This window comes from Ictalurus punctatus, chromosome 5 (assembly GCF_001660625.3).
Source record: "Ictalurus punctatus breed USDA103 chromosome 5, Coco_2.0, whole genome shotgun sequence".
NCBI classification, from domain to species: domain Eukaryota; kingdom Metazoa; phylum Chordata; class Actinopteri; order Siluriformes; family Ictaluridae; genus Ictalurus; species Ictalurus punctatus.
The window spans coordinates 7,374,539-7,389,899 of record NC_030420.2 but is presented as its reverse complement, the minus strand read 5'-3'; the positions used below and the strand labels follow the sequence as shown (position 1 = coordinate 7,389,899).

Below are 15,361 nucleotides of genomic sequence, written 5' to 3'. Positions count from 1 at the left end.
GTCAGCCTCAGAAGTTGAAACTACAACTGTAAAAGTTTACGGTGAACAAAAGCAGCTTGTCCATAGGGGAAGGTTATGCAGAGGCCCACCATATAGTATACTGTATCAGCCATTCAACAAATATTAAGCTACATAAAGCCCTCATTCACAACATATATTTTAAATGACCTCTTTTGAATGTCCACTAATGAAAAAAGACAAATATAAGCCCATGTTCCATTGATCTAGATGTTGTGTAATCATGGAGAAGCGAGAGTTATTATTGCACCAAGTGGTCAAAAATTGGAACTGCAACAAATGTAAACAGAAACCCATTGGGGAATCACACTGCCCCATTGGAGGAGGAGCAGCGGACAGGACAGTTAATGACAGGATGGCCAGGTTTGCCTTTTTTTCTCCTACTCCAAACTGGACTAGTTTAAAAATAGTAGCTGCCAAGATCTTGTTTTGTAGCAAATAATCAGGATTAAATCTAAGAAATTTCTGCAAAGAAAGACTTTTTTGTAAGTGTAGACAGTGTGCCTATGATGTACAGAACCTCTTCTATAGTAAGATACAGTATAATCAAAGATTGGGAGAGGGAAAGAGGGTTTATGGAGTGGATAATATCTGTGCATCAGAAATGTGCACTACCTTGTTTAAAGGCTGAGAAAAAGACTAAATGTGCGGGTTTTTTTCTTCACTTTTTTTCCAGTGCCTGAATTTTTTCGGCTAGTTAAGATCTTTTGTGTGGGATGTAGTTGGGCTGGAAATTTCTGCTGAAACCTGGCAAACCTCGTTAATGATATTAACTCTTCTGTGTGTGCATCGCTGATGCTAAAACACACCTGCTGTATCAAACACAGTTCAACAAAGATAGGTCTGAAACTGCTCAAAACATGCTGCTAGACTGTATGTTGGATGACTGTATGCTGTTGATTCTCAACCGCCTATTACTCGGCTGCTCTAAATATTCACTAGATTCACCCGAAGCCAGTATTGCCTTAACAGCAATAATTTGCAGACCTGCTAATGACTTGTTATAGACTTTTTTCTGTAGGTATATCAGCATAAAACAGGGTTCTTACAGTACCTCAGCTTGATTGATATTGCTCACCCTCTATAATTATTAGATCTGCCCCCTTAGGTAATATTAAATAATTTTTCAGCACACAGTAAGGGAAGAATCTCAGCGGGTTAATTTTGCTCTTAGGCTTTATTAGGATTTAATGAAAAAGACTATGGCGTGGACGGGAAACATAGCTCCTGGGTAAAGAATTCCAGACATTGGAAGGCTACATGAGAAATCCGATATAGAAAAGTCACATGAATGTCACATGTATCATTTACTCATGAGGTTTTTAAACACTTCACTTAACATGCTAGAAACAAGCCATTGACAGCGAACAGCAAGTTTGTATTGGAGAAATATCCGCTTTTTAATTAGTTTGTTCACAGGGGAATTGGTACAGTACTTGTTTTTGATTATTTTACATTGATTAGATATCTACATTTCCCGCCTTATTAGATAGTAAAGACATTTTGTGTAATTAGTTTGTTGTTAAACAGACGGTGTGACGTCTGTTTTAGCCAATAAACACATTAATTTAAACAATAATTGAATGCTGCTAATATTATCCTAATGAATTGACTATGGCATTGATTAATTGCTGCACCAAATTGTCTGTGTGAAAGCCAGAGAGCTATGAGATTTACTCGCTAACGTTTATTACCAAGCCTTGATGTCTGTGGATACGCATAAGCAACAGTATGTGCAACTTGCATTGGAAGATTTCCCAGACCATGCTCATTCACCACCCTGTATGATATTTTATGTCTTTATTAATATCCAATCAACAACCTGCTGTGAAGGAGACTATGCTGGGCGATTAAAAACAATAGCGCAGTGGTTAATGGTGCTAAAAGGTGCTACTGACATCATTTTCGATTAATGATGACAAAAGTCCAAAATTCTGGGATTCTACTTCATGATTGTTGTCGAGTCTTGAGAACAAAACTTGATGATGAAAACCCAAGCAGAGGGAATGAGCAAGACCATGAGAACATGATCGTCAACTGCTGAGTATCAGAGTGTGAAAACAGGTCATCAACACTCTAAACACCAGAGCAGGAGGGAAACATTCACACTAATTCTTCTATTATCCCCCCCTCCCCTCCCGCCCCAAGAAGTCATCCTTCACACTTGTTCTGAACAAAGAACCCTTTTTCTTGAAAGGAGTAGTTATAAGTCAATATAAGATATTCATCACAAAAAAAGTGTTAGTTTAACCTTAATGTATAGTTGAGATATTTACTGATTCTTTGGACAGATCATGGCGAATTAGTTTTTCAGTTGCACTTTAAGGATGCTGAATGCATCTCTGCTTTTCTTCTGTAGTGTCATTTAACTTTCATGTGGGGATGTGACTTACTCCATCATCCTGTACAAAGCAATGACCTTCTAGCATTCAGGAATCCTTTGGCAAAAAAAAATAAAAATGTATAGGTAGAGAACTTCACTTAAAAGACACTAGAGCCAAGTCTAAAACCTCTCCTATGGCACACACACACACACACACACACACATTGACAGCACAAGGCCAGATTGGTGTGCTTTATTCTGTCTTACAATGATGGCCATCTGTGTTCATTTACAGCAGATGGGGTGGGTCCTGATGGACTGTGAAGCTTAGCGACCTACAAACGGCTGAGGTGAGATCTCAACGATGTACTGTACAGTACACACACACGCACACACACTCACAAATCTGGCCTGGCTGGGAAATGGCTTTGGGGAGAAGCAGGACATCACAGAGAGACAGATATACAAGCACATACAAGCTTTTGCCAGTCGAGCAACCATTTGACCTATAAAGGTGCAGCAGATATTTATTGCCAGTAGGCTGATATAAGAATATATGAGCTATACCTACCAAATATGGCTTAGCAGTAATATATTTCTTTGACACTACATAGTATCTTGCAATTTTAATCACAGGACTCAATCAAATCTAAATGGGTTTCCAAGAGAAATACTCTTACAAAGCAATGCACTAAATCTACTATTAATGACGGGTGAGCAATTGCCTTGCACACACAAATGCACACACAATTCATTCCTCCATAGATGTGTTTTACCTTGAACATCTGCTTTACTTTCTGCCTGGGTAAGTTGACATTGAGCTTATGCAGGAGCTGTAGAACCTCGCTGATGCTCAGGCTGCCATCTCCGTTCTTGTCAGCTTCTGTGAAAGTCTGCTTCAGCCACGTGATCCACGCAGTTAAGGAGAACATCACAAACCAGACATAAAATACACACTACACTACACTACAAACACACAGCTGTTGAGTCAATCAGTATATTATAAGGAAAGCATAATAATGACATTTAGACCAGCATACAGATTGCATACAAAACACAAGAAATGAGTAGATCTTATATGAAGATGATGTCCAAGACAGGGTTACTCAGAATGGCAGTAGAATGAATAAAACGTGTTCCAAGGTCACTAAGCACACTTACCTACTGTATATTCACTGGCAAATAGGGCTACAACTAACGATTATTTTCATAATCGATTAGCTGGACAATTATATTTTCGATTAATCGATTAATCGGAGTGGGGGGGGGGGACTTTCAGTACCATTTTTTTGTTTATTTAAAGTAAAATCCACAAACTGAGTGTTACAAATATAAACTTCAGACTAAAACTTTACACAACTGTTTGTCCAATTATATAAGACTAAAAGAATCCAATACACACACACACACACACACACACACACACACACACACACACACACACACCAGATATATATTATTCATTTAGGACTGTAGTTTAATTTTTTGTGCATCCATAAAAATAATGCATACATACTTGTATATAATATAAACTAATATATTAGTTTATATTATACAATAGTATTTATGCACTACTTTTTTTTTATAAAAGGTAACGCTGACATAAACAGTAAACTGAAGAAAGTAATTGTCGGTGACTCTGGGTATCTGCTAAAGCTAGCGGTGTCGCATTACGTGCGTATGATGTCATGCGCCGTCGACTAGGAAGCGGCTTATACTTCCTGTTAGTAAAAAAAAAACGCTCGTGTTCCTTTTGAGACGATACTACCTTTCTGAAATTCACACACTAGACGGTAGAGTACAAAGTGCATAGTGTAAGTGTATAGTACGTCATTTGGGACACAACTTTAGTATTTACTCTCCGATGCATGTTGTCGGAACAGAAGTAATGTAGTGAGTAAACGCACCCTGTGCTGTGCATAGACCAACTAATCGATAATGAGATTCGTTGACAACGATTAGTTGTTGCAGCTCTACTGTCTATCACTGGGCCATTTTCAATAGACCAGTGACACTGTCATGGTAGTGTGTGTGGTGCTTGTATTAGTATGTAAGGTGCCGTATAGTTAATATCCAACCAATAGTAGTTCTATTCTCTTTTAAAGTAGTAGGAATTATAAGTCTTACTATTTTTTAAAATTCACAGAGCATTACTGTAAATATGTACACAATCCATGCAATATTTGGTAACTTTCTTATTTAAATAATAAAGCAAATCTTAACAAAGCAATTCCATTGCTATTGTTTGCACGCATGTATCGTGCGTCATATTGAACCCTTACTCATAGTACACTGGCTTTCTGTTCCACCAGCAAAATGGAATTTGACTTGTCAGACATTTCCAATCAGTATAAACAAATGAATAAGTTTATGGCTGAAGGTCTGTCATATGATTAGTGGGGACAGTGTTGGGTTTCTGTGTGTAGAGTATTGTGATTCTGTGTTTAGTTGATGGTGAGCAGGGTGACGGAAAAGAGGAGGGGTGTGAGTCCTCTGCTGGCCGAACAATTCACATTCTCCACAATAACATTATTACAGAGATAAAATGGACAGCACAACTAAAGCTTTTTTACATAGTAAAACACTGTATATAACACTGTATATGGGCACCCTCTGGTAAAAAGAGTTAATTGCTCTACATTAAACAGGGAAAAACAGCACATGGAATCTTACATGTTTAATGATAATTTTCTGTGTAATGACAGGACGGCGCTTGAGCATTACACTGCGGCTTACAAAAGTCAAGAGACGTAGTTGAAAGTGTGCATGCAATTCCGGCTGTTACATTCAGCCTAGAACAGTATTTTAATTAGATGCACACTAAGGCAATAGGCCTTGCTTTGCACACAATGTGCTAGCAATTGGCAATTAGTCATAAATGTATATAAAACCAATTGCAGAAACAATGCTTGCGTGCATCAGGGCATGGAGTGCTTATTTCTGCACTGTATTGGTAAATACAACAATGTCACGATTTCACCTCTAGCTAGCACTGTAGCATGCAGTGAGCTCGGAGACCCGAAGCACGAGCCCGATGCGGGAGCTCTTAGCGAACACACACTTTTAGGTCTTCAGTGACATTGAGTTTGTTTACTTTCTACATGTGCTTTTGTTATGGTTTATGTCCTGTCTCCGCCCCTGTATTGTCATTGGTTCTTTCCCGTATGTGTGGCATCATTGTTCTCAGCTGTCTTGTGTTTCACCCCTGATTACGTTTGTCATTTAAACCCCTCATGTCTCTTTCCACTAACACCCTGAGTTAATGCATGTGTTATATATTACTACACAAATTGCCCATTTTCAGGCAGTCTACATTTACATTTATGTCTGCAAAGACATACATAAGACATAAGATTGATCACCTCTGAGATATGAATGAGCTCAACCTGCAAAAATGTCCTGCTGGCATAGACAACATAAACATCTAAGTTTAGCTGTCCTCATTTGTTCATTGGTGTTCATTTAAAAAGAAAGAAGGTCAGGTATGAAAGAAAGAATAAGAAAAATAAAATAAGGAAAATCTCAGAAATGTAATCTAAGTCAAGAGAATTTTGGAAGACTAAACAGTTTTTGGTGTGATAGCGAGAAAAAAGGTCAGACATGCCAGAGTGAACATGGATGAATCTTAAAGGATTGTTAATGTTTACATGAGTATTTTAATTCTGACAGTTCTTCAACCTAAGCTACATCACACAAGTACATAATTGGTCTTAACTAGAGATGCATGGGACTGTTTTTTCCCCTGCCAAGCTCACACAGGTATTATTTTTGTTTACATCTGCCCATTAATTCATTTAGTTCTATTTCCCAAAATATAAACAAACTAGCAGCTTAATTTAAAACATACTAACCCAGACCAGGCAGGTACTAAAGATGAATGAATGAATGAATGGATGAATAGCATTCAGATTATAATGTTTAAAAGAGGAATGCTAGAAACAGAGAAAACATAAATACAAGGTCATTAAAGCTATAAAGCTTTAATAGACAGGGGGTGGATCCTGATTGCTATGCAGCTGCAAAAGCTCTAGCAGCATTATGGAATACATATCCATGACATATTTAAAGAACTGAACAAATAGTGGGGTTCCATGTAACACCGAATGTAATTTAGCTGTCAGATGTTAGTCTAAGTCAGTTGGATGTATTTGTTAGGATTGTGACATATTTCAGCTTTCCACTGTCCACCAGTAATGAAGGCCAAACTTGCAAAGCTAAAAGATAAATTTCATTAAAAAAAAAAATTAATTACAATTCTTATGGGAACAAGCCCATCATATTCCAGTAGCGTCACTGATAAAGCTTTCCATAAGGAAGGATATTGGTCACGGGTGCGTTGGCGTTTGGCCAGACTGTCCTCATCACTGATGCCTGCCATAAGGTACTTAAGACCAGTAATCCAGGTGCGCGCCTCCTCGCCTGTACCTGATACCAGGTCCAGAGACTCCATATGTTCACCGTAGTAGATGCTGAAGCAGCAGTTGGGGTCAAAGCTGCCGTCTGCATACCGCTGGAAGATCTCTGACTGCTTCCCCTCACACACCTCCCGAATCAAGTCGATGGAGACTGCAAACAAGAGTGAGAGAGCAGAGGATGTGACAAATACAGGTCTGGTGTGAGTGGTGGGACAGAGTAGAGTGTTTGACAAGAAAATTAGAAAGAAAGGAAAGAAAGAAAGAAAGAAAGAAGGAAGGAAGGAAGGAAATAAAAAGAAAGAAAGAAAAGTAAAAATGTCTTCATTAAATGAATAAAGGAAGGAAGGAAGGAAAAGGAGAAAGAAAGAAAGAAAGAAAGAAAGGTTTTGAATAATCTCCACTTTAAAAGGAGAAAGAAAGAAAGAAAGAAAGAAAGTTTGAAAATATCTCCATTAAAAAAGGATGGAAGGAAGGATAGACGGAAGGAAGGAGAAATAAAAGAAAAGAAAAAATAAATAAAAAAGAAAAGAAAGGTAAAAATGTCTTCATTAAATGAATAAAGGAAGGAAGGTAGGAAGAAAGGAAAAGGAGAAAGAAAGAAAGAAAGAAAGAAAGAAAGAAAGAAAGGGTTTGAATAATCTCCAATTTAAAAGGAGAAAGAAAGAAAGAAAGAAAGAAAGAAAGAAAGAAAGAAAAGTTAGAAAATATCTCCATTAAAAAGGATGGAAGGAAGAATAGAAGGAAGGAAGGAGAAATAAAAGAAAAGAAAAGATAAAAATGAAAGAAAGAAAGAAAGGTTTGGAAAAATCTCCACTATAAAAGGAGAAAGAAAGAAAGAAAAGTTTGAAAATATCCCCATTAAAAAAGAATGACAGGAAGGATAGAAGGAAGGAAGAAAGAAAGGAAGGAGAAAGAAAAGAAAAGAAAAGAAAAAAAAGAAAAAAAGGTTTGGAAATGTCTCCATTAGAAAACGAGACCCTGCAATGATATAAACGTATTGAGCAGAAAAACACCGCACCGGCTGACTGTTACTGCACATTACACCATTCTACAGCCTGAGCACTGACAGAGATTGTTTCCTCCGTAATAATATGAAAACACAAAGCTGAATGTTCTAACAGGCGTCCACAGATGGTGCTTCTGAAACGCTCAGTTATCATAATCCTTGATACTGAAACACACCGCAGAACATTCTGTCACTGAGGATACTGAATCCTAACGAGGATATCGAGGGGCGTGAGGTGTGAGAATTCATTCAGTATATGTATTAAAATATACATCCTGTATATCACGTCTAAGAAGTGACCTCGAAGGCTGCACTGCTACATAGGAATAATGCAAAAGCAGACAACTGCCTGTTGAATCGCTGGGCTGTCTGATTGCTGGACATTTTCCCTCTGACCCTTGTTTGTCTTCCCCAAACTCCAAAACAAATCTCACTTTATACTTCACGTGCAGTCGAGCTACGTAAACTCATGTGGCGAACGTTTGGTTTGTTGAAGAGGGTGAAACCTTTCCGGTTAAAGCTGCTGAATTATTGAGGCAATTTAAGGAGCTGATTAATTCTGGCTGCTGTGGAAATCGCTGCACTGAGCTTTTCCTCACAACGAGCTCCATCAATTAGACATGGATCTTTGTGTGTCGTTTTAACACCACCATCAGTACTGAGCAATTCAGAACACAGCATCAAAGCATGTAACCAGTGCTTGGCAGGAGCTAATGGCAGTTGGTAAGTAATGTTTATTACACCACAACACTGAATTCTCAATTCTCAATTCTGATTGGTCGGAAGGTGTTTATTCAGTTTATTCAGTCTTTTCTAATGCATTATAATTTCTGTAGTAACACCTTACACAGGGACTCTGTGAGCAGATGTTTGTTTAGCATTTTTGGAAGGATTCTCCAGTTTCAGCGCTTTGTAAGAGTCGGAGGTAAAGCTATAACTTTTTTTTTTTTTTTCCGAGATGAAACGCTTCAGGATGGAGGGCTTTGCTATTTCTGTCAAGCTGCTTTTTAAAATATTTTTTTCAGTTTGTCTTACTAACTTCAAGAGAGATAAAATGAGCAGATGGTGAGGGAATGACAGGAACTGACATGTTTTGTGGACATTCCATAATATTTAACGTAACTGTAATAAATATAACAGAAAGTACACCATGTCGTTCTTTAATAAATAAAACATTGTTACAACTGGAAAATTGTAATGGTACACTGCAAAACTGACAGTTAGTAAAAAAAAAAATGTCTTCAATTTAGTCAAATCTTTCCTGAATTTCTTATAGGGTTACAAAAAAAACAAAAAAAACCCCAGATATAACATTTTAAACTTATTTCTAGTTGTTTTAGTAATTTCAAGCTTGAAATATTCTTGTGGCAGATAATATTGCGAATTTCTTCTTAGAAAAAAGCCAAATAGAATAAAGTTTGAAAAATGTCAAGAAATACGTTTATATATTATATATAATATTATATTTGGTTTAGAGTATGTCATGGACACTTGGAAACTAGCTCCAGACTACGATTCCCAGCAGCCACTGCTATGTCACATGACTGGTTACGCCTGATTCACTTTGGGGTTCATGAGCACGGGTATTTAAGCCACAGACTGTACAGCACTCATTGTCTTGCGTTCTTCGTCTTTACGTGCGCGCCTTGCTTTTATGTTTATGTTTTATTCATGCTTATGCGATACACCGTAAGACACATAAGCATGAATAAAACATAAACATTGCTTTCAGAGTTCATGTTTTGTGTTTTGTGTTGTTTGTGATTAAACCTTAATCTGCACTTGCATCCGTCTTCGCCTCCATAGCTGACAGTGTAATCTTATAATAGAAAATACTAGATAAATTTGACTATATTGAAAATATTTTCCCTTGACAAGATGTCATTTTTGGCAGTGTACAGTTGCAATCAAAATGATTCAACCCCCCTTGCAAATCAGGTTTATTGTCAAAATGTACAGACTTTCAGCTGTTTGCAATGAACACATCAAACAAAAGCAATTGAAATAGTTCAACACAACGAATGCTTCAAGTGGTGTCCCCAAATTCAACTGAAACTTATAATGATTTCCACAGTCTCAAAATTATTCAACCCCTTCATGGCAAGCATCTTCAGTACTATTATTTTGGAATAATACATTATGTTACAGAACAATAATGAACTACGGGGTAGCAACAGCATCACCCCACCCTTGATTAATTTCCTAAATTGACGTGCCCTACAGTGTTTTATTCCTTACTCATATTAGAGTGAACTGTTCCAATATATACTGTACAATTCCCCTAATGTATACTTGGAGAGAACTACACTAAGGGTTTACTTAGAATAATTAATATACCAACATTTCGTATATGTATGTATACTTAAGTATACCGTACTTCAAGAGACGTACACAAGATGCCAAGCAACTTTAGTAAAAACTAAAGACTCAGGTCTAATTTTATCTGGTCCAGATTATATTACATATACAGTATAAATTATATATATTTATATATAATATACTATATGCGCAAACTAATTTAGAGGTGCTATATGAATATAGGTGATCTTACTTGACCTCACTTTAAGTTAGTGTTTTAAATACAGTTTCCAATTTGAATGGCATCACATAAATTAAAAACATGTGTCAGCTTCTTGACCCAGTTCAGTCAAATATAGAACTGGTACATGGATAGTAGTGTACATGAAGTAAAATGCAAATGTTAATATACTGTGCGATATGTATTTCATGCAGTTATTAGTTAGTAGTAGAATCTCATTGTTTAGGCACAGATGACTTACAGCATTAAATAAACACGAGTAAACAGACAGGATGATTAAATAAATGCACCCCTGTGAATGTGAAAGAGGAAACAGGCACTTACTTTTTGCCCTCTCGTTCTTCCTGGAGGGCCTCCAGCGGATGCAGGACTTGTGCTCGTCCACGTAAAAGTACCGTACCAGGCCCTTTGAGCCACCTCTCAGTTTCACCATCTGAGTCCCTGTCTGCATAAAGCTCATGCATTTCTCCACTGACAGAGACAAAGAGAAAACAAGAAGGAGGATAGAGGATTTTTAGTCAAACAGCAAAAATACATTTATCCTTGCCCTAAACTAAAAGCTTGCTCATAAATGCCCAAATTGCCAAGATTACAACTACGCATTACTACTAAAACGGTCATTTAGTACATTGTTAATCTTACACTTGTTGTATGTTTTGTACTGTAATTCTGTGGTTATTAGTCCCTGTAGTGCATTGTATGTTACCTGATAGTCCTGGAGCCACAATATTTTTTTGCTCTCAAAAATATATATGGCATTATGACTGACAATCCTAATGAATATGTATTTTACACATAAATACAGGCAAATGGTCATTCGTAAATTATTTTCGATGGTTGTTGACCTGCACAAGTCAAAATGTATATTTAAAAAAAACATAAACCAATTAAAATACCATTAAATATAATTGAGGGCATAATAACACTGGGCAGAAAAAGGATGCATAAACATAATAAGGCCAATTTAGTTGAACTTATTAATCATGTATACAGTAGAGCACAGTGAAATTCTTTTCTTCACATAGTCCAGCAGGTTAGGAAGCTGGGGTCAGAGCACAGGGTCAGCCATGATACAGCACCCCTGGAGCAGAGAGGGTTAAGAGCCTTGCTCAAGGCCCCAGCACTGGCAAATTAGCAGTGCTGGGAATTGAACTCACAATCTTCCCATCAGCAGTCCAACATTTTAACCATTAAGCTACCACTGCCTAGACTTTATAGCTACCATTGCCCTAGATGTTACAAACACCATCTCAATAAAAACATGTTTGGAAGGTTTTGCAGGAAAAAAGCCTTTCCTTACAATAACCTACAAAATGCAGAATGTGAAATTCACCAACTGCAATCGTGTGTTGTGGTCAGTCGAGATGAAAATCAGACTTTTGGCAATGCATTCATTGGCATTATTGATGCTTTAGAGGTGGAAACCTGGTCGCCTCAAATAGATGGATTGTTCAACAATATAATGACCCAAAACAAAATCAAAATCAGTGTTTAGCCATAACCATCTCAGTCTCCAAATTTAAAACATGGTATGAATTAAAGAAAGTATTCCACATGCACAAAGCTAAGAATATAAAGAAGTTTAAAATATTCTACATGGAGGAGTGAGCCAAGAACTGTCTCCACCATTGTACAGGTCATTCAAAATCCCTTTGGCCACTCACATGATAAACATCTTTTACAACCCATCCCAAATTTCCAGCCATCAGATGTTTAACAGCAGGTGCTTATGCTCTGGTAGCCACGTCCATAAACACTATCCAAATTACTATCCAGCTTTTATGAAGATGATTGAAAATGATTTGGAAACTCTAAAGTTAAGGCTTTAAATTAATCTTGAAAACACCTCCACGGCTGCTAAGAACGTACACATTTTAAGTACAAAATGAGGTTAGAGGCATTAGGGGGTAAATCTGTGATCATGGCTTGTTGATCAGCAGTGTAGAAGTGACCACGCTGATCAAAGTGTTACATTCGCTCACACTCTGCTTGATCAGTAAAGTATCTACCATCTCCTCCAGCACTGTGCCATGTTCAAGCAGCATTAATAATTGAGGACTGCCCTTCTGACAAGCACAATGCTGCAAATTAGACAACCCTGGCCATATCGCCAACTCCAGATACAAACACTGAAGATAACAACAGGTAGAATGATCTCATGTGTACATGGCTAAATGACCTCTAGTAGCTTGCAATGTCAGTTACTAGGTCAAGGCGAAAGCCATTAACTACAGTATATTAAAGCCAAAGTGTACTCGAAGAGATGGACAAATCAGTAGCCAGGGTGCCTGGAACAAGCATAATTTGTATCTGGACTGCTTTAATTTATTTAGGTTTAACAATTAATAAAAGGAGGAAAAAATCCTATTTCTTATTGACTTTCACAAAACAAGTTCCAGATTCCCACCTCCTTCTACACTACACACAGTGGCCAGGGAGAGAGCAAAAGAAAAGATCTGATGCAAAACCTCATATAACCCACCTGGTTACTTCGTGCAGTGACAGAATTGCCTCAAATACTGTAATATCTTTTTTAGGTGACGATGACAGATCACCACAGCTCACTACAGTTGTTCACCAACACCTTTTTGGCTACCACCCCATAGGTTATTATATTACATAAGCTAAAACTTTTTAGCCAAGTCAGTTAAGTTTGTGGACAACAAAAATATGGGACTGGTCAAGCACACTGGCGCTCTTACTTTTACTTCATGTCCATGTCACAGGTGAATCCAGTGGGAAAACTGGATCCAAACTGAATTTTATTTAATCTGTACACAGATTTCTTTTATGTACACACTGAATGGGACATCTGTGAACCATAACAGCACTGAATTTTTACCTTCCATCTTCCTTTATGAGTTTATAGATTATTTTTTACGTGCATAGTTTTGCTGTTAATAGCACTCGATTTGTAGCCTCCATGAACTGATGACTCTCTGCAGCACCATGTAAACTACCCACAACTACAGCTAGCTAAAACATCCAGGGTTATTTTTGTGTGTCTGCCCCACCTCTACTACCAAGCAACCCACTTGGATTACAACCACCAAATATTAAAATATTATGAAACCTTACAATGTTTTTGCAACATCACCATCCATCCATCCATCGACTATAGCACTTATCCTACACAGGGAGAACTTATCCCAGTGGACTCGGGGTACAAGGCTGGGGACATACTGGATTGGGTGCCAACCCATAGCAGGGCACAATTTCACACACATGTATATACTATGGACAAGTTGGAAATGGCAATCAGAATAAAATGCATGTCTTTGTAATGGGGGAGGAAACCAGCGCACCCAGAGGAAACCCCTGAAGCATGAGGAGAACATACAAGCTCCACACATACAAGACAGAGGCAGGATTTAAACCCAGAACTCTGGAGGTGCAAGGCAAACATACTAACCACTAAGCCACAAGGGGAATATCACCAATGGTGCATAAATGTATCTTGAAGGTTGCAAGTACATACACTGCGAATCATAATCACAACATAAACACTGCAGATATGGTCATTAACAGGTTTGGGAATACATGTAACAGCGTTACATAACCTGGATACAAAACACTGGTAACTGTAATCCCTTACAGTTACGTCAAAAAACAAAGTAATCATATTACAGGTACATTTTGTAAAAAATACTATCAGGATTACACATTTTAAAAAATTTTAAACTAAAGAAATGAATCGTTTGACATAGCACAATATAGACAGCTGCTTGATTATAGTTCAGGTTCTCTCTCGCCAGTCGTGACTCACATGAGCAACCTCCTGAGTTTGCGCAAGTTAATTTTGGTAATGAACCACAAATTGTTCTCTGAAATGCTTTTCGCGATGTAATGTTACCCTACATCAGGGACGGTGGCCTTTTTTAATTTTTATTTTAGTCCAAACACCGAACATGTTTTTAAGTTCTAAAATAAGCTCTAAATAAAAGTTCATTAGATCATATTGCTTGAAGTAATCCAGAAATAATCAGATTACATTATTTTCATATTGTGATACTTGGATTACGTTACTGATGACATTTTTTATGAAGTAATCTGTAACCCTCCCAGCCTTGTTCATTAAGAATTATAGTTGTAGGAATCACAGATTCTAATTATAAACTTGCAGTTCATAAAATCCACATTACTGCATTTACCTTTGAGCACTTTTTACAGGCAAATAACTGAGACCCATGTCAGAAATACTACAATCAAAGCTGGAAATAGCATTTCGAGGGCTATTTCATATATAAAGTTGTGTTTGGGAATGTTTTCTCTCTCTCTCTCTCTCTCTCTCTCTGAAAAAGGTTGAAATTGGCTTGTTACTGTTTTATGGCTTGTTACATTATTATTTAAGACTCAGTGAGTATAAGCACATTTTGAATATGCAAAAGCAGCTGAAAACAGCAGCATAATCTAAAATTAATCCTTGTTGTGTGGGCTTATGGGTGAGTGACACTGTGTCTCCTGCACTATTAAAAACTCTTGGATGGCAGCTTGTGCCCACAGTGCAGAGGAAACCTCTTGCTAACTTGCTAGTCAAGTCAGACATCCACGTTCTTAAACTCAAATGTGTCAAAAGGTTATGCAATTCTCATTATTCAATAGAATGTGTTGCCAAAGCTGCTGGCCATTAGAAAGAAGCTCCTTGTTTTGGCCAAATTGTGAAGGCAGCACTGCATACAATTCCATCCTAATGAGATGTTCCAGAGGTTCAATTTGTGGTTCAAATTCTGCCCAGGGAGAACGGGTAAAGGTAAACATGCTGCAATAAAAGGTCACTTGAAAATCATGTGAAAATTAATCTCAGCACATGCTGAGGCTGTTGGCTAAAAAAAATATGAGGACAGACAGCAAATCGTAAATGTTTTAAAGAATTACTCCTGCTATTCCCCCCCAAAAAAAACTCATTCTGTTTCTCGCACATATGTAGTGAAAGTGTGCTTACTATATACAGTCACTGACACACTTCCTGGTACTGAGAAAAGAACAGACGATATATAATTCTCATTTATAGTGGAAGGGTAAGGCCAGCTCTGTCAATCAAATCCTTATATTACTTGACT

General features: G+C 37.5%; 1 protein-coding gene across 2 annotated transcripts in view; it reads right to left on the bottom strand.

Moving 5' to 3' along the window:
- Window positions 1-15,361, bottom strand: part of plch2a (phospholipase C, eta 2a) — a 139,496-nt gene that overhangs the window by 34,984 nt on the left and 89,151 nt on the right. Inside the window, exons 3-5 of one of the 2 annotated variants that reach the window (XM_017467117.3) lie at window positions 10,626-10,772; window positions 6,664-6,907; window positions 3,118-3,247 (exon numbers count right to left, since the gene is read on the bottom strand). In XM_017467117.3, the coding sequence (XP_017322606.1) occupies window positions 3,118-3,247; window positions 6,664-6,907; window positions 10,626-10,772 (521 nt within the window). Of the gene's footprint in view, window positions 1-3,117; window positions 3,289-6,663; window positions 6,908-10,625; window positions 10,773-15,361 lie in introns of those variants that run through there. The other variant, XM_053680153.1, reaches the window with a different exon arrangement.